This window comes from Drosophila mauritiana, chromosome X (assembly GCF_004382145.1).
Source record: "Drosophila mauritiana strain mau12 chromosome X, ASM438214v1, whole genome shotgun sequence".
Lineage (NCBI taxonomy): Eukaryota > Metazoa > Arthropoda > Insecta > Diptera > Drosophilidae > Drosophila > Drosophila mauritiana.
The window spans coordinates 8,701,646-8,724,421 of NC_046672.1; the positions used below are offsets into that span (position 1 = coordinate 8,701,646).

General features: G+C 41.2%; 1 protein-coding gene across 24 annotated transcripts in view; it reads right to left on the bottom strand.

Annotated features, from left to right (window-relative positions):
- Positions 1 to 3,320: 3,320 nt before the first annotated feature.
- Positions 3,321 to 22,776, bottom strand: part of LOC117148804 (eye-specific diacylglycerol kinase) — a 107,585-nt gene continuing 88,129 nt past the window's right edge. For 4 of the 24 annotated variants that reach the window (XM_033316443.1, XM_033316439.1, XM_033316422.1 and 1 more), the window contains 14 exons: positions 14,173 to 14,311; positions 12,848 to 13,051; positions 11,286 to 11,430; positions 9,483 to 9,876; positions 9,225 to 9,405; positions 8,167 to 8,591; positions 7,811 to 8,104; positions 7,508 to 7,734; positions 7,209 to 7,430; positions 6,100 to 6,151; positions 5,642 to 5,695; positions 5,286 to 5,349; positions 5,016 to 5,173; positions 3,321 to 4,834 (listed from right to left, as the gene is read on the bottom strand). In XM_033316443.1, coding sequence (XP_033172334.1) covers positions 4,627 to 4,834; positions 5,016 to 5,173; positions 5,286 to 5,349; positions 5,642 to 5,695; positions 6,100 to 6,151; positions 7,209 to 7,430; positions 7,508 to 7,734; positions 7,811 to 8,104; positions 8,167 to 8,591; positions 9,225 to 9,405; positions 9,483 to 9,876; positions 11,286 to 11,430; positions 12,848 to 13,051; positions 14,173 to 14,311 — 2,767 coding nt within the window. In that variant the 3' untranslated portion in view covers positions 3,321 to 4,626. Of the gene's footprint in view, positions 4,835 to 5,015; positions 5,174 to 5,285; positions 5,350 to 5,641; positions 5,696 to 6,099; positions 6,152 to 7,208; positions 7,431 to 7,507; positions 7,735 to 7,810; positions 8,105 to 8,166; positions 8,592 to 9,224; positions 9,406 to 9,482; positions 9,877 to 11,285; positions 11,431 to 12,847; positions 13,052 to 14,172; positions 14,315 to 14,587; positions 15,961 to 22,776 lie in introns of those variants that run through there. The other 20 variants (XM_033316444.1, XM_033316440.1, XM_033316441.1 and 17 more) reach the window with 17 other exon arrangements.

Genomic DNA, 22,776 nt, shown 5'->3' on the forward strand with positions numbered 1-22,776 from the left:
AAAGTATGTGAATATTTTTATGCAAGCCCGCCCGAAAGAAAAACGCAATGTTGTTGAGTTTGAAATACCAAAAAAAATTTTTATTTTCCCTTAGGAGAGAGTCAGAAAATTCATATTATAAGCAATTTTGTGGATGATTTCGATCGTTTGTCCAAATATTTTTGGGATTCGCTAGCGTAAAGTGTTATTTTAATTTTTTTACAATTCTTTGAAAGTTGCACTTGGAACAGAAACAGAAACTCGTAGCTGAGCGTTGGGGTTCATTTTTTTTGCGGTTCCGAAAATTACAATTTTGGTTGAGAGCTTAACAGGATAGACTATGGCTTAAAGGATCGATGCGAATGAGTCTATATAACTATTGTACATCTATTTAATATTCGTATGTGTGTGTTTGTGTGTTGTGTGTTGTGTGTATCTGTGAGTACGGGTATCTAAGTATATAACATACGAATGCTGCATAGCCAATCCAGATGCTAAACGTTCTCGACTTTCCCACACAATTGCCTCAAGCGAATACAGTTTTTTTGTTTGTCGGTATTTCTCTTCCGATGTAGCTCGAAAAATTAATATTAAATTTTTAATTATTATCCCAGAAAGTGGAGATTCTCTTATGTAATTCTGTGTTTTTTTTTCTTTTTGATTTTCCGTTAGGTTTGCTAAATGCTATTTCAATTTCTCTTTTCGTTTGTCTTAAGTAAAATTGAATCAAATTCCTCAGTGCTTGCAGTGCATATCGTACTTAGTAATTCATGTTGTCTATGCTTAGTGACTAATCCAAAAAAAGTAGATATATATATATATATTTAATAGGCATATACATACAGTAATGGGGATGGTTATCAATAGTGTGTGGGACTTTCTTACATCTATAAATATAGTTTATAGGATCTGTGAGTGGTTGTAATTCGGTATATGTATGTACACTTTACAGTTAAGCAGTTTAGAACTTTTCGATAGAAATACTTTCAGACTTGCGTAAGTTAATAATTAAATGTATATATATAGTGTATATCCAGGTGGAAGGGAGAATCCAAAGTCGTTGTCTGTTCAAAGTTTCGGATTGGGCGAGGATCGAAATGAAACGCGGGGGTTTGGGAATCGGTAGAAAATTGGACTGAATTTGTGTATTTACAGGGTTGTTGTTGGTGTAAATAAATAGATTACTTTTACACATATATTCCGCTTTATTACGTTATCAATATATATATATTCAGTATGCTTACTATCGTACAGTTAGGCATTGTTTTAGGTATATCGTTCCTCCATCCATTTCTGTATCTTGACCTTTACAATTTTGGTTTGCCTTACTTGCTAGGATTTCATAAGACTTGCGTTTCATTTTTCCATATTTTGTTCAAAAGTTTCACTTAAACAATTCGAAAAAAATATATACTATATATGTATGTCTATATATATGTGTATATATACTCGCATATATATATAGCATCTATGTTGTTCCTATGTACACATCATGCAGTAAGTGCTTCCATTTAGTGTTATCCTGTTTCTCTGTGTGTGTGTGTGTGTGTGGTGTGTATCCTTGTGTTTTTCAGTGTCTTGTGGATATTCAACTTCTACAAAATGCACGAAAATATATCCATAGTTTTGGCTTGGACCCGGTTGTTCTCCGAACAGCTGTGACACTTGGCTAGCCATTTTCTGCATTTTAGCCCTCGTCGGTATTAACTTTCTACTAATTCTTCATCTTTCACCATTTAGCATTTAGTCCGTCTAGATCGATAGATAGCACTCTCCTCGGTGACACTTAACTTATTCCGCCTTCCCGCTTAAATCCTTCAACTACAATTTCACTTTGAAGCTTTTTTCTATATAGCAAATTGCGAAAACTAACCAAATCGTTTTGGTTTTACTTTGAATTTCTTATTGATTATCGGGTTTCTCAGAGTTTTGTTTTGTTTTTTTTTAAGTTTTGGTTCATAGTGAATGGTTTTAGGGGGGATAGCAAACGCTTCATCGGCCTTCTGCTCGGCTCATTTGCTATAAAATCTCTAGATTGTCAATTGCTAAATATTCCTTACTCAATTCTGCTCTACTGCATATGGATTTTCAGCTGCGATCGCCATTGTGGCGTGTGTTTAAAAAGTATTGCAATTTTCAATAATAATAGTAAAAAGTAAATAAACGAACAAGTAAATTTTTTAACTTGAATGAACAAATTAAACAAGATATGCAATATACCATAATATGTTAGAAGTAAAAAGAGCATTAAGGTTTATAGTTCCGTATCTTTTCATAATTTTGTAAGCTAGTTATAATGCAATATAATTTCCTTTTTGTTGACATAAACAATCGCCTGATATTTTGACCGCAGCTGAAGAATTCATTAGTTGCCGCAGGCGGTGTGGATTGGTGTTACGATTTTGGATTCCGGTTGCCCAATGGGTGGCACGTCTTATGGGGCGTAAAGGCAGCATGCCCGAGATCCCGCAAAGCCCGAATCGAAAATCGTGGTTTGCGACACTTCGACACCAGCTGCGACAGTCTACGATGTGAATGTGTGTGTGTGTGGGTGTGGGGGTGTGTGCTGTGTAGTTAACACTAATTTTTGCTCGTGTGTGCAATCCAAAACATGATTACCCACGCCGGAGGCGCACCTCCGTGACCGGAAGTGGCTCTGGGGGCGGGATGGGTGGAATGCTGGCGATGGCCCCCGATGGCTCCCGATGGATCCAAACCGACTACGGAGATCCGAAAGCCAGAGCCATGGTTTTCCAGGAACTGAGCCGCGATTGCGATTGGTCGGGCGGGGGCACAGGGCTGCATTCGGCCCAGCCTCGTAAAGGTTATCGATACTTAATCGCTCTTGGGTGCCTTATAAATCGATAGTGAGATTTATCATTCATTCGTTTTCGTTTAATCGCTACAATCGTTAAGTTTAGCTAAGCCGTAAAAATGTTTTAAGGGAATCGCGGTAAACGTAATTGACTCGACACTCTGATTATAATTATTTTCAAAATTTGGAATCTGAGAAAAAAAAATTCGAATATAAATGAATAGAAAAAATAGAATATCCCTCTACTGTACATAGCATACATATATGGTTTGATTAAAGGCTATATAATATTGTGGTTTTACATTAATCTTTAGCTGATAAAATATGCATGTGTCTACATATATTAAGTGTGATTCGTATTACGTACGCCACAAGTGCTCGTGTTCATTGTTCCATTGTATGTGTTACGAGGGTTTAAAGTTAAGGAGTTCGGAATATAGTAGTAGTAGTATATAGGATAGTTAAGATAGTCTTTGTGGCTGCCTGACCCCGTCCTAAAATCTATTATTTTTTGGTTTTTTTTCTCTTTTTTTCCCGGGGCAGGTTACCTAGTTTTTGGGGGGTGGACGACATTGATCGGCCCAAGTCTTTCGGTTTGAAACGCTGAGGGTTTTGTGTTTGCTTTGGGGTGAAGGTAAAGTGGGTGGTATATCTATGGGGGTTGTGCATCCTAGTCTGTGCATCGGGACTGAGTGTGTGTGTGTGTGTGTGTGTGTCTGCGTGTTTGTGTGTGTGTGCCTCTGTCTGAGCGAGAGAGCCATAGCCGCTTGGGGTCTAGTGCGTCTCTCTTCTAATCGTGCTGCTGCTCTGCCGTTTTCAATCATTTTTCATTTGACAAGAGTATTCAAGTTTTCACTTAGCCTAGTTTGAATTCCAAAAGAAGTACATTTAATTAAATATATATATAATATATAGACTATATATTTGCTTAGTGTGTCTCTCTGTGTGTGTGTTTTTGCTTGCTTCTTTTTTTCGTTTTCAACTTTTTTGCTTCAGTTAGTATTACAGCAAATGCCCTTTGCTAATATCAATTTCTATTTGCTCTCGTTCTCGCTCTCTAGTCCAATACGTTAATTAATTTAGATATCACAATATAATCATTTATCGTTAATCAATCGGTAAGAGAAACAAATGAATTTCGAATTTCCGCTTGCATTCGCTGCATTAAACGTATATATATATATATACTATGTATTTTTTTGTTCGTTCTATCGAAAGTTAATTAAAATTGAAATTTCGGACAAATGTTGCCTATCGTTTTGCTAGCTTTTCATTACAATAAATTAATTAATTCCATACCATCTGATCTCTCCCACTTACGCGCTAAAAATGTGTTGAGTGTTTGCCTGTGTATGTGTATTTTCTTTGCTTAGTTTAAATTAGATTTCTCTCGTACATGCTAACACAAAAAAAAGGTTGCCAAAAAAAAGCCATTATCATTATGCATTAATATTATTTCGTATGGTGAATGCTTCCGCTGAATGCTCCACTTAGATCCGGGTCTGCTTCTCCAGATGCATAAAACGCTCTTGACCTAAGCGGCATCGCATTTGAGTTTCGTGGAATGTTGATTTGATTTGATATTGGTTTCGTTCGGTTCAGTTATTTACAAGACATTATCCATTTTGTAGGTTTTTTTTGTTTTGTTCGATTGGCATAGAAAGGAGAAATTTGCAATGTTAAATTACGTTCTTGTTTTTCGGATTACTGATTTACTGATATTGTGATATTGTGACTATCGGGTTTTTCTTTTTTCATTTAAATGTCTGATGTTTGAATAAGTAAGCTTGTCTAGCGATTGCTCTACTTGGAGGGGATCTGCGGCGATTCGTCTAGTCGTCGAGCCAGCCGTCGACGGGCTGCGTCCCCTGCTTACTTTCCAAATAGGTGGCTATCTCGTTGGCGTTCTTGTTGAAGGCCACCATCATGGGCGTATTTCCGCCGGAGTCAAGGGTGTCCAAATGGGCGCCGGCGGCAACCAGCATCACGCAGATGTCGCGGCGATTCTGCTCGGCGGCAATGTGAAGCGCCGTCTGTCCACTTGAAGAGATAAGAAATGGAGTTCCTTAAATGGTCATAATAGGATTGCAACTCAGAGGGAACTTCATTAAAGCTCTGTACTGATATACTGAAAGGTGGTGACCCCAAACCACAAGAATGCATTACTTTAAAAGTATATATCTTGGGGTTACAAATGAGAAGGACAACTTGATGGACTTACAGCTCCTTGTCGGCCATGTTGATGAGGCGTCGTGTGGCGCTCGCTATGATATATTTGACAATGTCCCTGTGGTTGTATTTGCAGGCGAAGTGCAGCGCCGTCTGTCCGTTCTTGTTCACTGACTGCAGTGAGTATCCTTGTTCATGTAGTGCACGTAACTGGAAGAAAGTGTTGCAAAGGCGCGTGTTAACAAAGCCACTTTAATATCCAATTGAGTGTTCAGCTAATAGTTAACTATATAATCATATTTTGTTGGAAGAGTTAAGCTACCATATTGAGATCGCCGCTCTGGGCTGCTAGTAGTATGGCATCGGAAGTTTGCTCCAGTATAGGGCTATTATTTAAACGTTTCGAGTGTGTGTGTTTGTGTGTGTGTGTGAGAAATAGCGTTTTGGCATGTGTGTTGGTGTGTTTGTGTGTGCATGGAAAAGTAGAGAAAATAAAAAGAAAATTCAAGCATCAGTTCGGTTTAAGATTTATTCGATCGATTCAAATGTCGATGATACGAGAGATAAAGACGGAAAAAAAGGACAGACAAATTTAAATAGAGAGAGAGAGACAGACAGAGATAGCCATAACAGACAGTCTAGTGAGTAAAGAAAGAGACGGATAGTTATACGGAATACCTGAATCCACAACCAAAAACATCTTCGTTGAAACTGAATAAACGATCTTTGTTGCTGCATGCAAAAGTTATACCACATTGTACAGAAATTAGGATAATTATAAAATTATTTCAATTAAATTAAGAAGAAGAGGGAAAGATGCTGAGAATAGAGAGAGAGAGAGATAGGGCGAGTGTGTGAAAGATGGAGGATATACCGTGGACCATGAAAAAAGCGTGTGAAAGAGAGAGAGAGCAAGCAAGCGAAAACGTATTACCAAACGAGCAAGACAGCTGCGAAAAAAGCCAATTGGCAGATGGAAAGAGAGAGAGATATATATAGAGAGAGAGATCGCTCCATGTGAAAAAAATTTTGAATTACTAGTGCCGTCTCGCTCGGTTCGGCCACAGCTATTGGTCTCTTTTCTTCGCATGGAGTCTGAATGAAATGCTGAACGAATTGGGGGGACGCTTTTTTACCTCTTCCACTTCATCACTTTTATGGGCTTGGAGCCAATTTGCAAATCCTCATCTTTGTGTGTTTTTAGTATGTTTCAATTTGTAGTGTGTTTTATATATATATATATGTGTGTATATATGTATATATTTGTTGTGTGTAAATTCGAAAAGAGATTCACATATTGTTAGTAAGCAATTGAAGTAAGTGGATCACAACTAAAGTAACTATAAATCAAGTACACAACAAGTACAAACTACCAGAGCACAATTTGCATGGCATCAAACCTACCCGCATATATTTTCAGTGTTTTTCGGTATATTTGTATTATTTGGTTGGTTGGTTGTTTGGTTGGTTAGTTGCTAGTTTGGTTGTTTGGGATGGATGGGATCGTAACGAATACGGTTTGGTCCTTGCTACGGTTAACTGTTGATGTAAGCCGGGATTATATACCAGATAGTTGCAGGAGTGCTCGTATTTAATGCTCTACTCACATGCGATCGTGGCAAGGACTAAGCTGTATTCGGCTCCTCGCAATTTAAGACTTTGACTTTTAGCGGATGTGGGTGTGTGTTTATGTGGTTGTACGTAGGTGTGATGCGCACAGTTGCGGTCAAAATAATAGCACAGAACTAGCTTCTTTTCAATTATTATTGTTTTAAAAACATTGAATATATATTTGTAGCTAATATTTATATTTATAACATATTTTGAGTGCATTACTTAAACCGCAACTGCATTTCTCAGCGTGTTAATGTTAGTGACTAGACATGCAAGACACAATTAACCATAAACAAAATGCAATGCAACGAAAAAAAAGGTGGCCCGACTGCAACTGGCACCCCTCCACTCCGCTCCCCCCTCGAATTTGGATTGGGATTGTTGGGTGTTCTGTGGGTTAATGGTGGTAGGATTCGGGTGGTTTCCAAGATCGATGGAAATCAGATCTCGACGCGACGCTTGCGGAAGTGGAGGTGAAGGAACATGCGCCTATCTTGGTACGGCAGCTGCTCGGCCACCTGCTGCTGGTAGAGCGTTAGGCGCTCCTGGAGCGGCAGCTCGTCAGCGGTACGAGCGGTACGATTGGCCAGTCCCGCCCCCGGTGGCCAGCAGCCAGCTAACAGGATCCTACCGGTGCTGCCCGGGCCTCGGCCCTGGGCCTGATCCATTTGGCGCCGCTCGTTCTGCGCCTGCCGCTGCGAGAAGGCTGCAAAGGAGCGCTCCTGGTCCGGAGTCTGCGGCATGGTGGCCGCCTCGTGGTCCAGGATGTACAGCTCATCGATGGCAATGTCGCAGATGTAGTGCAGGTGCTCCTGGGCACGATCGATCCGGAAGTAGTGCTCAGCGGTGCAGGCTGAAAGGGATTGCATTGAATAAGCATATCAAGGATTATGGCATCGCAGGCTTTTGAAGATATGAGATATAACTCACAGTCGATGAAGCACCAATCCTGTGAGACCTTTGGATAGGAGATGGATTCCTCGAACTTGGTGTTGAGCATGTTGCGCACATGCTCCAGATCGCACTGGGATTCGATTTCGATTTGGCCCAGCTTATTGGCCAATTTGCGGAGCATCTCCTTGTCATAGTGGTACTGCTCGTACTGTTGCATGGTCACGCGCAAGATGTGCAGCTGCATCTTCTCCAGGGGATTCACTCTGCAATTAGGTGCATAGAAAATTCAAGTTGGTTGCCAGCTCGTGGGTAATATATTATCCCGCAGCGAACACTCACTGAACATCGCCGCGTCCGTGCTTCCTTTTGGACAGCATCAGTGCCTTGTTGAGCAGCTCGATCTCGATCACCGATGGCTTGACGCGACATGCCTCTCCGTCCACCTGCATCGGAATGGTGCGCTTGGTGATGATCCTGGCCTTGCGGCACTGGCAAATGCAGGTGCCATGCATGCCAGCCTGCAGCATGGGCAGCTGGTAGGTGGTCAGGCCAACAACCTCCATCAGTCCGTCATCAATCGATGGCTTGGAGGCGCCAAAGGAGTCGTTCCATGGATGGGTGCCACCGCCATAGCTGCAGGTATAATGAGTTAGTTGGCAATATATCACTTACTTCGATTTTAAGTTGGTACCCACCTGGGAATGTTTAGGAAGAGCACGGCATGGCAGCCGGCATCACGCAGTTTTCCTGTAAAGTCCTGTCCATCGCACTCGAGCGTCACCCACTGGGAGAGGTTGCGGTACTGGCGCAGGATCAGATCCTTGCCGCCCATCTGGCCGTAGTACATCTTGTTGCGCAGGCGCGAATTGAAGCGCTCCGGATGAGCCTCACGTGCCTCATGGAATTCCAGGGCGATGTGCGCGTCCACGCCGAAGGAGAAATAGTTGTTGATGACGTTCAATGGGACATTGGGCTTGCTGCGATCGACATGGTCATCGGTGACGTCATCGTTGGGCGTGACCTTCACCCGCCAGCGATCCATTAGCACGCACTGGGACATCCCGATCTCGCGCAGTATCTTCCCGATCGGTTCGTCCGTGTAGCCCTGAAAGAAAATAGACTTTAAAATTATTGAGGCTTTTATGTGAAATGATTCAAAGCAATATTAGGTCTAAATTACAGTAACTACAAATGAATACGAGTTAAATAACTAAATGCCGTCAAAATTTCTACAATCGCTGAAGAGTATTTAATATTTAATACTAGTAAGTAATAGAGACAAGCGCTGTTTCTACTCAAAGATTTTTGTAAGCATATATGAATTTTACCGTATGGTTTTTTAAAACAAGTATACTACTTTTACCATAAAAGAAAGCTAATACTTACAGTTGCACACGGCATTTCAATCAGAATTATTTGTATAAACCAAAATTGGTTCTAACAATTTATTTCAAGAACACTTTTGACCCAGTATGTTTATATTGTCTTGCCATTATATTACTCTACTTGCTGACTCGATAATTTAGGTTTTCAGTAGATTTTGTGGCCAACGCGGCGTATGAGTATTTTTTACGATTCGAAATAATATTGCTCATACGCACGGTTGGCAGAACCAAAAATTTAAAATTTACAACTAACTAGTTTCTTAATATTTCAAATTCAATTGAACTGTTACTTCTTGCTGCTCAAGTATCAATTAAATTTGAAATGTGGTAAAGGGTATCAGGGTTTGGTATCACAAAAGATTACTCACCCCTCCCCATCCGAGAGCGCGAGCGAGATCGTTTCCAGTGCCCAGGGGCAGGACACCGACCGCCGGAGCTGGCTGGAGCGGCGGTTGGATTTGATCCAGGACGGAAAGGACCCAGCCGACGGTGCCGTCGCCACCGCAAGCCAGCACCCGCAGATTGGGCGCCTTGCGGAACATGTCCAGGCTGCAGGGAAATAGAGGAGGAAAATATTGAAAAATATTGAAAAATATAAACAAATATATATTTATATATATACTCACCCCATTTTGGGGCCGCCTTGCGTAAGATCGAAAACCTGGCGCGGATTGAGCAGATGCTGGAACTTTCCCAGCAGCTTGTGGCCCTGATTGCCGCCCGATTTGGGATTAATAAACACAATGACCGGGATTACCTCCGGCGATGGAATGGGCTTCACAATGAACGCTCGCGGCTCCTTCTTCTCCTCCTTGCCCTTCTGCCGTCGCTGCGTCTGCTTCTTGCTCTTGCCCCCACCACCACCACCACCACCGCCTCCGGCACCGCCACCAGCACCGCCACCTCCTGATCCCGATGCGGCATTGTTCTTGTTGCTCACGCGTATCGAGGACTTGAAGTTGCCCTTGGTCGGCAGCTTCACAATCCACGATGGCGGCACAATGATGGGCGCATAGTTGCCTGCGAAGGATAAACAGAGGGTTGAGTTTGGATTTTACACTGGCAGACGAATATATTAGGTTATTCCATTATTCCCAAGAATATTTGTGGGTGCTCCTATGAGACAAAAAAAATCGGTAACAATAAACTCACTTATTTTTCGAAAAATGTTACTTTTACGCTCCTTTTAACCCAGTTTGCACATAATAGATGACCGGGTTTTCAGGCTACCAGGGCCAATTGTGTGTGCAAAGTGTTTAAGAATTGCCAGGCGACTAAATTTAATTTGCCACCTTCGAAGGGGGGGTTGGGTGTAAATCGGATGGGAGAAATTGAAGCCCCAACATAACCGGCATACCAAAGAGCAATTATGAGTGCCGCAACTTGGCCAAAGGCAGCTCAAAAGGATGCGAGCCCAGTTCAGGCACACAAAGGACCTCAAACCCAACGGCCGTCGCCCCCTCGTAATTCTATTTCGCAGTGTCTTGTGTCCTCATCTCCGGTCTGCGTCCTCCGTCCATGTCCTGTCTATGTCCTTTTCTCGGGGCGTATACGTAATGGTGTCTGTGGCAGGGAGAGTGTGTTAACAAGATGCTCATTGAGACACTTTACAAAAACGTGAACAGGAAGCGGTTAACTTGCCCCAGCTGCCACACTGCCACACTGCCACACTGCCACACGGCCATCATTGTCATAGTTGCACACAGTTGTCAGGAGAGGAATTTCTATCTAACTTTGTATTTTCACATTTATATTTTTTTACATAAACATCAGCAGTGGCTGAGGTGGCACGTTGGCACTTGCTGCAATTACATTAATTGCAAATAGCTTAGCTCCCTGGATATTTGAGGCGACTATTTGTGGCATAAGATGTTGCAAAACGCAACTATTTTTATGGAATACAAAGTAAACGTTGCTCAACCGGAACTTAAACTTGAGACTCTCAACTGTTGGCAAGTTTTTAATCTGCTGAGTTGCTAAAGTTTTGATAAATGTCATCCAGACATTAATCGAACTTTGTACAGCATTTGAAATGATATTTTTCTCGAACTTGCTCTTTAAAAAATTATTTTAATGCTGCTGTCAACGATTTGTTTTCTAAACTAATTTGTATCTGCTGATGGTGATCCCTGTTGACTTTTCTCAGCACAAAAAAGTATTTACACAGAACGAAATAAAAAGTTGACCCTTGAGGGACTCCTGAAACTATGCCACAATTTGTTTAGCCACCAAACCAAACGAATGGAAAATGAAAGGAAAATGAAAGGACATGCAAAGGAAGGACCTCAAGAGGTCCAAAGGGTTCGGTTTTAATGCACAAATCTTAATTAAGTTAACGGACCGCAATTTATTTGCATGCACGTCACGTAATTAATCAAGAAAAAAAGGGCAGGGGATGGATGGGGGCTAATGGGGGACAGACGACTCACCCAGACGACATTCCTCGCCGATTTTGGCCTGGTTAAAACAGGCCTCCTTGTTGTGGTAGATCTCGTGGCACCACGCACAGGCCAACGCCACAATCTCCTTCGACCCGAATAGCTTGCTTTGCACCGCCTGCTTCATAGGAAAGAACTAAAGGGATAAGTGCATAACACGTAATAATATAATAATGTCCTAGTTCCAGAATCACTCTATATATATTTGTCACACAGAAGACGAACAAACTGATGTGTCGCTAAGGAATTCAAAACTTAATTCAATCAATTGCGTTTACCGAAATCATTTAACAAACTGAATGTAACATTATTGGAAAATAAATTATTTTAAAATAAGCATGCATACCAAAAAAATCGAACAATTTAAAGTGTGAAATCGTTTTCGTGTATACCCGTTACTCTTTTTAGTCTAACTTTTAAAATAATGGTCCAAATATGGAATGTCATATCTCGTTGAGTTCGTATTTTAATTCCCAAACGAACTGTGTTCAAAAATGGGTATTCTATTTTTTTAAGATATTTTGCGAATTTTAATGATGTTACCCCTTACCAAAAATGCAAAAAAATTACCCAAAATTAAATTTCCTAAATCACTCAAAAAGTAATACGGAAAGTTGGTATTGGTTATAAGCTGCTCAAAACAGTTATTCTTTCCTCTTTACGACAATTTTTAGCAAAGTTATGACGAAAATTCCGTTTCTAAAATCAAGTTTTTGCCAAAAGCCTTTTTTCCAAATTTCGGTTATCATATAAAATCATCAGTTTTTTGGCTACAACTTAAAAAATATTAGTCTGAATATGGAATGTTATACATCGTTGAATTCGTAATTGAATTCCAAATCGAACTGTATTCAAAAATTAAAATTCTATTTTTTGCCATTTTTTGCGAATTTTGATGATGTTACCCCTTACCAAAAATGCGAAAATTGACCCAAAAATGCATTTTTCTAGATCCTTCAAAAAGTTATAGGGATGGTTAGTATTGGTTATTAGCTGCTAAAAAATGCCAATCTTTTATGTTTATGATCATTTTTGGCCATGTTATGATTAAAATACCCCTTCAAAAACGACGTTTTTGCGATTTTCCATCTTAAAATAATCAGTTTTTTGGCAACAATTAAAAAAATAATTGTCTTAAAATGGAAATAAACCTAAACTTTTAATTTATTATTAAAACAGAGTAACGGGTATGTGTGTTTTGTGATCGATGCTATTGCTTTGATTTTGTTTGTAGTTGTTAAGATTATCTGATTTGTAGTATATTTTATGTATTGGATTGTGACAAATAGGGAAAGATATTTAGTTTCTCTCGATTTCTGGAATGTATATGTGTTCTATATTTGAATATTTAAATATGTAAAACTAATTTAAAGCTCCGTTTTTAGAAAACCTATAGAAAAAACCTCGCAAATCAACGGAGCTGCTATACATTTGTATCTGATTATGTAATGTATTTTGTACTGAAAAACTAATGATATTTAAGTACAAAAGAGTTAAGAAGAAAAGAACACACGTAGTAACTGGTGTAGTGGGTGTGTTGTTGGCCAACCTACCTTGCCGCACTGCTTGCACTTGCCCTTCTCCAGCTTGCGATGCACCCAGTGGTGGTGGGTGGTGGTCTGCTCCCGGTACTGCCGGATGCCCACATCCCGATAGGTGGGCTTGCAGGCCAGGGTGCTCTTCTCGTTGACGAACGGAATGCAGTTGTGATGGGCAACCAGTTGGCAGGCGGAGCACTTCATCCGTTGCCCGCTTTTCTGGAATAGCACAGAAATGCAGGGATTATATAGTGGGTGGATGCTGGCTGCTGTGGTTTTCGCAATTGAAACTCCTTTACGGGTTAAATGATGAGGGACCCTGACCATATGGCTTCTGGGTAGAACCCCTTTGTATATATGGCGTCATGTAATTAATTTCGCGGCGCTTCGGCTTTTGTTTGCGCTAATTAGCAAACTCGCGCATTTCGACCAAACCGCGCTCAAATGACGATGGTGCTGCAACTGCCGCTTGCATTCTCGAAAATGCAAACTTTGACAATTAATTGCTGAGGTTGTTGCGGTTTGACAGGTGAAAACGGATTCCCGCCAAGGATGCACAGCCTCAGGTGTCTGCAAGTTGTGTTATCCTTGCGAGAACTAAAGAAAAACCTTGTGCTAGTTGGCTTCACTTTTGCCGAAACTGCATCGCTAGCTGTAGCCTGTATCTGTATGTGCATCCGTATCTGTATCTGTATCTGTTTTTGTATCTGTTTTTGTTTAATTGTTTTCGTTTCAACTTTAAATAGGATACGCTTGAGCTGGCCACTTTTGCAGATTAAACTGGCAATTAAAGATGCTTTCTGAAATGGTAGTTTTGCCACATTCTCATAGTTTCTCTGCTAAGTTGAACAGCGGAGGTGCTCTCGACTTTTTACCTTACCCCGCCACCTTAATTTATGGCTGCAAATAGATTGAGATAAGACAGGACTTGCTTGCTTGCTGGTCTGCCGCCCCATGTGACTTATATTCGTTCGCTTCTATACCCCTGCCCCTCTGACTTGACAATGAGCCTGATAAAGTACACATACTGTTGCTTTTGGCTGGTCCCTGCCCCAAAGTGATGACACGCCCATCGTTCTTGTCCAAAAAAAAAAGGAAAAAAACAAAGGAGATGGTAAAAACCCTAGCATTTTTTCGCCTTTATTGCGTGAATGTTGGACAGACACGCAATAAATAAATTACGCTCACATGCATGCAACCTGCCCCTCACATTCGCATCGAGCTTCTTTTGTGTTAATTGAATTGAAGGAATGCTTTTTGGGGGGCGGGCGATTTCAATTGCGTTTGCGAGTGCAGGGTCTATCCATCTATGGCATCTATAGCTACTAGTATTCACTCACAATGCACTCCTCGTTCAGGCAGCAGAGATCGCCGGAGGCGGAGGTGGGCTTCCAGTAGTGCTCGCCCTGCACGGCATTCTCCGTCCAATCGGGCACAATCCGTATCGGTCTGCGGGAGTTGCTGGCCGAAGCGGTACGCCTGCTTGGGTTAAAAGAATAATACAATATAGTAAATAATATAATAATATAATAATATAATATATTATGGTATTTGAAGTCGATAAGCACTGGAAACTATTTGCTCTAAAGTCCAAAGTTTGTGGTTTTTAGTTTAAGGTAAACTTTAAAGCTGTAAGTTTATCCCCCAGTTTGATGGACGCATTCGCATTAATTTTAAATATGTTCCACTCTTCTTCTTTTATTTTGCAAATAAAAGCGCGGGGGATTCCCCCTGCTGAATATTTCAGGGACTCACCTCTTCCGGCGCCACGCCCCCAAAGAGTCGAGCTTCCGCTGGCGGAAGGCCGACTTCCGTTGCATACCGATTGAGGAGCGGCGAAAGCGTCGCACTCCGCCCGCTCCCGTTGCCCCACCGCCGGCCACGCCCCCCGCCACACCGCCCCCAACGGAGCCGAAACTATCGCTGCGCTGAAGTCGACGTCGTGGCTGCGGCAGCGACGGCGACAGAGGCTGCGATGCGGTGGAGTTGCTGCCATCGCTGCTGCAGCTGCAGCTGATGCTGTTGCTGCTGCTGCTGCTGCTGCAACTGCTGATGCTGCTCCTGTGCAGCGCGTTTCCCTCATCGTCCACCTCGGCCTCGTACTCATCCTCCGTTTGGAACTCCTCGCGAACAGCGTGCAGCAATCGCTCCATTCCGAAAATTGCTGCGGGTGTGTTGCTGCTGCTGCTGTTGTTGCTGTTGCTGCTGCTGCAGGGGCAATTGCTGCTGCTGCTGCAGTTGATTTTGTTGCAAATATTGCAATTACAGCTGCAACTTTGTGTGCCTGCACCGTGGCTACAAATGCAATCGCTGCTGCTGCTGCTAGTTCCAAGCTGACTGTTGCTGCTGCTGCTGCAACTGATATGGTTGCAACTGCAGTTGGTAACTATGTTGTTGTTGCTGCTAGTTGCACACTTCTCTTCGCTGAAGCCGTCGATATTGCAGTTGCAACAGATGTTGCTGCTGCAAGTTGTCGCGTTGCTGTCGCTGGTTTCTGTGCTGATGTTGCTGGTGCTGCTGCTGCAATTCAAGTTGTTGCAAGTATCACTGTTGTTGCTGCTGCTGCAGTTGCTGTTGTAGTTGCAGCTGCTGCTGCTGTTGTTGTTGCTGTGGCTGCTGGCATCACAGTTCAAATAAGATATGAACATGGTTTATACAGTGACTTATTTTTTCCACATCCGTTCCCCTTTTTCCTTTGCTTGTTTCTACCTTGCTTTCTCGCTTTGCACGCTTTACATTTCACTTCCACTTCATTACACATTCGCCGTAGTCTGAACACTCTTTTTTTCGCTTTTCTTTTTTTCAGTTGCTTATTTGCATTCAGCTCCCAATCTCGCCATTCCGATTCCGATGCGGATTTCGATTTTGGTGACTCTGTTTCTGATTCTGAATCCGATTCTGAATCCGATTCGGTTTGTGCCTCCACTTCTGCTGCTGTCCGTTCTCGTGTCTGCGGCTGTCATTATGGCGCAAAAAGATTGCCCAGAGATTCTGTTTTTGGGTTCGGCTTGTTATTATACGCTATTATACGCTTTTATACACTATATCCAGTAATTAGTTCATAAGTTGCATATATGTTTATGGGATAGTATGGAATACTTAGGCATTTGGACATTCTTTAGAAATGAAACTGAAATGCTTATTTCTTCTGTATTATATATTATATATATTATTTTTACAAACTACCCTATTCTTCCTTTAATTTTATAATTCAATAAGTACATCTCACATTTTATTTTAATATTCTAAAGAGTACAGCAAATTCGCCATGTTTGTAGTTAAAACAGTAAACCTTATTTGGATATCAAACTGCCCCTCTCGCTCACACCCCCGCCGCCTGCTGTCTCGCTCTAGCGCACAGCTAGTACTATTAGTGTGCGTGTGTGCTTAATACATTTGTATACATTTTGTTTATGTGCATTGTAATTAAATTCTTATCAGATGGAAATACATACAGAAAAATGTGACTCGATTTTCTAGCCACCTTTTTTTTCTGTTTTTTTTTTATTTTTTCTTTGTATTTTTTTTATTTTTCCCCTGTCTGCGTACTAATCTCTTTTTCAGCGTGGGCGTTTTATTGGCCTGACAAATTGTTGGTTTTGCCGATTTTCCATGTCAATTGTCAAAGTTTTCCACGGCTTTCTGCCTTATATCCTTTTTATTTTCAGTTTTTTGTCGACGCTCCTTTGGGCGCGTTTTATGCGCGAATTGCGAGCGTTTTGTGCGCGATTTGTGTGCGTTTTGTGTTCTGTTTTTGACGCGCTACTCAAATTTTGGCATCCACGCTTGATTTACCGTTAAATGTAGCGTGTCCGTGTGTACGGATATTTGTGTGGGTGTGTGTACACCCAACACACACGTACTGAAATTTCCTTAGAACTTTTACATGGTTTTTGTGGCATTTTTTAAAAACATTGAAAAACATATAAAAATCCCTTTAATTACTTGGGCAACTAGACATATAATTGCAATTCATTTAACTCTTTCAACGATGCGAAGAATTCAGCAAGAAACTGGTTCTAAGTAAATGAAGAAAGGACAAGAAATTCTGTGGGGGCTTTTTGTAGAGTTGCAAAATTGAATTGCAAATCAATTTGCCGACTGCAGTCTTAATATATCACAATGGACGCTTTTCCTTGGACAGAAATTTTCATGGGGGAAAGTGCAAGGGGGGGTTTCCAATCGACTTGAAATGGAAATCAATGTTGAGATGGCTTTGTGCTAATAGTTCATCAAATAACTTGGCAAAATCATTGGAAATTCCATTCCATTTCGCCTGCGCTCCGAAGTGTTCGTTAAATTTTCTATACGCAAATATACAGAACTTTAAGTTTTATATTCAATGACAAAATTGTGCAATGAGTATGCTATTTATGAGCACTCTTGCACTTTGTCGGCTTTACTTAATGCTATTTAGTACTTCACTGCATGACAACTAATTATATGCAGCTACTCGAATTAGTCATTGCAGTGTTCAAAGTCTAAATAGAATCATCTAACAACCCATTGGTATGCTGGACATTCCCCCGAAAAAGAGGCAATCATCCCCAATTAGAATCGTTTGATACCAAATATGAGTGACCACCAGCAGCAAAACCGAAAGCACCGAAAGCACAGACAAACCGAATAAAACGAAGCCAAGCACAAGACGTAACAAAACTTGAAACGCAATTTCAATTCAAATGTGATTAATTTCGATGTCGACTGCCTTTGAAGAGGTTTTGGACTTTGCGGCAAGGAAGGGAGGTGGAAAACCAATGGGTGTGGGTGGGAAAAGCGGGGCAAAAAGCGGGGAAAAGCGGGCAAGCGCTCGGCTAATGAAAGGCAAACTGTCGTCAATGGTCCGGACTTGGTAATGGGATTGAGATTCCGGGGAGGAGACAGCTCCACCACCACCTCCTCCTCCTTCTGTGCCTCCTCTGGCCAGCTTTTGCCATCTTTTGCAGTGTGGCCCCATTGACAAAATCGATAAAAACCTTGAAATATCTTTGCGTATTTCAATAATGACACTTTGCATTTGTCGGCGAGCCATTTGACTTTGACATAATAAAATCGAAAATAAAAATGCACAAATAAATAAATATTCAAAAGTGCTGCATGAGAGGAGAGCATCATCAAAACCGCATAAAAAAATATATATAGATGCCTTTAACCCCCAAAAAAGGAATTTCGGTCTTTCAGCTGGCCATTAATTGTCGCCCACGAATGGATCCTGTAGCGATCCTTCCGAAATATATATGTATATATATATATATATAGCCAACGAATACATCATCCATTCATTTGCACATTTAAGCCAATGAGAAATCCATTTGAGCTGGCCCAAATGAAAAATTATCTGCACGTCCTGGCCATCGTTTTCGTCCTGTTCTCTTCTCCTTCATTTTGAGATTGCGATTAATGCCCTGGCATCGGAATTGAAAACGTGGCAACAACTTTCGAGCATCTCCTTCCCAAAAAAAAAAAAAAACTCGGATTGTAAGAAATGGGGGTTCTGGCTGGAGTGGCAGCTCCTGTTCCTGAGCTGCGAAATGGCAACAACTCGAGAAAAGGATTTAAAGCTAATGAATATTAACAATAGCCCGGCCACTTAGGGCTGCACTGCGAGAAATTGGTTAGTCGATTCTCGAAAAAGCACGAGAAATACTTTATACTGTTTTTAGTTCTTATTAGATGGCTTGCTAGATAATATATATTGGAATTTCAACACACATCTTTGATTTCTTTCCGTGTAACCGTTGTGGAAAAGTAGTGCATCCGGCAAATGGCCAGAGATTGGGCTCCCAAAAGCAAAGGGGCTGCGGGGCTGGGGCGGAGGAGTAGGTCGAGCCGGACTAAACGAGCCCGGGCTGCAAATGAAATTAATATTCTTAATTGGCATTAAGCGTTTGGCCTGCCGGTGAGGTGTTTTCCTGCGGGCCAAGTGGGTGGACTCCCCTTGATAACAAGGCCAGCAGGCAGGGACGCAAAACATTTCAATAAGCGGAGAGCAACAGGACCTGCAAAATATGCATGGCAACGGAGGAGGAGGAGGCGGAGGAGTAGCAGTCACAGGACTAAGGACGAATCTCTAGAGAAAACTTTGCAGACGGATACGGATACGGATGCGAAGAGACCCTGATCCAGATGCTGATGTTCACCCTGGCATTTCTATTCAGGCCCCAGGGCCCTTAGTGTCTGTGTCAAAAAGTTTTGCCAACAATTAATAAACTTAAAGAGGAATCAAAGAATTTTACAACTCGGCAAAAGCTCTCAAGCAGCAATAGAAAATGGAAAAATATTCAAGACAATTTTAGTGCGTTTTTATAAGCTAAAAAAAAAAAACATGACAGAGAAAAGATTTAAATGTATTTTTTCTTTTTTTTTTTGGTAGTGCAGAGTGCCTTGAACCCCCATATCTGGCTCATATCTCAACTGTTTATATTCCGCTTCCGTTTCGCAACACTTTTGACCAAAACTGGTAGCTGCTTGCCTAATCTATTGCACAATCTGAATTATCTGGGTCTACTAAAATTTATGAATGAATTTAAGCGGCTGGCAAACAAACAAAGGCTCCACGAAAACGAATCTCTTAAAAACAAGGCAAAACATCTGATTGCTTAATAAATAAAGAAAATAACAAAAAAAAGAAAATAATAAAAAGAAGAGTATTAAGACGTCACATGTTTCTCGGAAAAGACAGACAATTTAAAGGGTTACTAATAGGTTCCACTAGTTTAGAAAATTATGGCGAATGTGATTAAAATGTAATACATTTCCATTTTCTCTTCTCTTTCTTCAACACTTTAATTGAAATACTTTGTGCGCTTTTTTTGCCAGGCAAAAGACGACAACGACATCATATTTTACGCTTTTTTCTTCACATTTTATTTTTTTTTGCTAAAAATACTTAAGTTAATTATGAGAACAGGCAGCGGGCAAGTCAAACATTTCAAATCTAAAACATGTGTGTGACTTGATATTTATTTTTAAATCAGCAATTATATGTGTGTTTTTCTCGATTTTCACCGCACTACAAGCGGCAGGTGGAAAATGCGGGTGGTGGAGGAGGAAGGGGTGGAAGTCACCCCATCCCCCTGGATTTAAGTGTAAAATTTAATGCCGGCATAAATTACGACTGGAAATTAGTTGCCGATAATATTGCCATACGCTTCGATGAAGATGCATATGCGCGGCTTCTCGATGAATGCGAGTATTTCGTTAATTTGAATAATTATTTTTAAACCGCCGGCTCACGTGGCGTATGCGCAATCTGTCGACCCCTCCCCGCCCATTCGCCGCCAATTGCCAGTCGAAAATTTCGTGGGCGTGGCCAGGCGGGCTCCTTGATTTGTGTCTTGTGATGTTTTTGGCTGGGCGCAGCTGGCACAACAAGCCAAACCAAAGCGTAAAAATGAGGGAAAAGAGGAAAATAACAGCAGCAAATCGACAATAAATCAAATCAAATAAACGAAATGCGACGTACTTTGACTCCCTACCCCGCGATTTCCTCATCCACAAAGCCATAGTTTTCGCTGATAAATGAGTGCGAAATTCTCGAAATGTCATGGCTGGCGGGCAGTTGGCCTTTGGGTTCAAGATGCCGCCGTTGGCAGTAAGAACATCTAGACACCATGTGTGCATGCCCGTAGTAAAAGTGGAAGTCGGCCAAGAAGTGGACCAGCGCAGCACAATAGGGCGCTCGATAGATGGCGAGGTGTTGGTCGAGCGATTACCGGATCGAAAAGATTTTGGCAACGATCTCGAAGTATTGCAATGTTGCTGGCGCTCACTTGAGCGCAAAAATATCTAGATACAAATCTGAAAGGATAACTGAGTGCCGGCGAAAATCATATTCTTACATTGCAGTTGCTAATACATTATTATTGCTATTTTACGCATTATGTTTTGGAGAAATATACTCAAAATCGTAGCCATCATTGTGGAAAATTCAAACATGTGTACACATTGATTTTCTGCCAAGATATCGTGTAATACTTAATAATTTCTGATTGGACCAAAGTCCAAAGAACCAAATTGACGGCTTGCCAAGCAAGTATGCCATACTATCCCATATATATCGCTTATATATAGTACATATATGATCTATCGGCGATTCTGCGGTTAAAAATTAACAGCTCGCTCAGCATTGAACTCCCGATGACCCCTGACTTTAGCATTTAATTGTTTATATGTAGCTTCGCTTTTCTGCTTTTCAAGTTCATCGGTTAATTGAATTGAAATTGTTGAATTTCCGCCGCTTTCGATTCAATTAAGACACACTGAACGTATTTCGGTTTTTCGATTGGTTATTATTTTTATGCCCAATTGACAGCGTTTTGACCCTTTGCGCACTTTGTTTTGATTTGTTTTTTTTTTTATTTATTTTATCATTTCTTTACACACTTTGTTGCACTATGCTGGCACTTTTTAATTATAGCGACACGCGCGCACCGTGCGTTATTTTATTAATTATTCTATTCATTTTTGGGGCTAGAATTTTCCGCCAGATTTTCCGCTATACCCATTCTATATTCTTTTCGGTTCTTTTGCTGGCGGCAGCATCCAACCGCACAAGGCAACTGAGCGGCGGGCGAGCGAACCGAAAGCGAGCAAGAGCGGCGACTGCGACGCCGGCAGCGACGGTAGCTGCGGCAGCGGCGGCACACCAGTTGGCACTTTGTCACCTCAAATGCTGCCGCTTTTCGCCATTTCACTAGACGCCGCCACAGCGTGGTGAATTTTCCACGATCAGTGCCGAGCATGTGGCTATGAAATAGCTGGCAAATAAGCCGATCTTCAAAGTAATATTTTCCTTATAAGTAAAGTATTTTTGAAAGCTATCCTAGAGTTTACAATTCTATATATACATTTCTTGAAGCGATCACATCATTCTATGCCAAGTAGTTTTACTTTAGTTTACATTGACGTAACTCAAGAATTAAGTTATTTGAATGAACAATGTCTAGCTAGTTTGTAGAAACAATTTATTTTAATAAGACCAATATGTATAAATCATATGAAAGTTTCTCTTTGTTTAGAATTTTTAAACTTTTAATTTTCTTTTAATTTTTTCTTTTTTAAATTTGTCTCCTATATTGATTGGCATCACTGTTAGCGATCTCTCTTTGATTTTTTTTCGGCTGCTGTTTTTTTTCGCCAGCGATTTCCATTTGGATCGCGATGGTGACATTTTCTAGCTCTGCCGCCGTCGCAGTCGTCGTCACAATTTCTGACGTTTTCGCTGCGGTCGCTGCTTTGTCTCGCGCTTTGATTGTTCAGTTTCGCTTGGCATATTTTCGCTTTGTGCCTTTCAATTTGCATTTCAATTTCGCCTCCATGCGCCCAGCCTCACCTACGCCGCTGCCACGCCCCCCTTGCACCGCCCAACGCCCCCTTTAAGTGCTGACGTAGTTTTGGCAAGGGAAAAACGCGAGAAAAAGGCGATAACAGAACGCAAAAAAAAAAGAGCCAAACAAATGTTTCATAAAACTTAATTGTAGACGAGTGTTACTGCTGCTGCTGCTGCTGCTTCTGCTGCATGTGTTGCATGCCGCCTGCGTCAGCAGCAGCAGCAAAATGCGGAACTGCGCCAAGAAATAAAAGCAATAAGAAAGGAAACCGAATAAAATAATAGCACAAGTGCAGACTGAAGACAGACTAAAGCAATGCATTTATCATCTTCTGTTTCGGTTTTTCTTGCTTCAAGATTTTTATTGTCTTGTTCTAAATTTGTAGCTTGGCTCCCGGAGTTTTGAATTGGATTTTTTGGTACAGCACTCGTGGTATTACAAAGTGTTTTCGATGTTAAGAAAAAGGGAAAAGATTTGTTCAAAAATTAGCATTTTAGACAAAATTATCAGTAAAGCCAAGCGAATGACTGTTTAATGCAGCTAACAAGCTCAATTCCTATCCAATTTTAAGTGATAGAAAAAACTTAATTTGTTTAACAAATTTTCTCATTA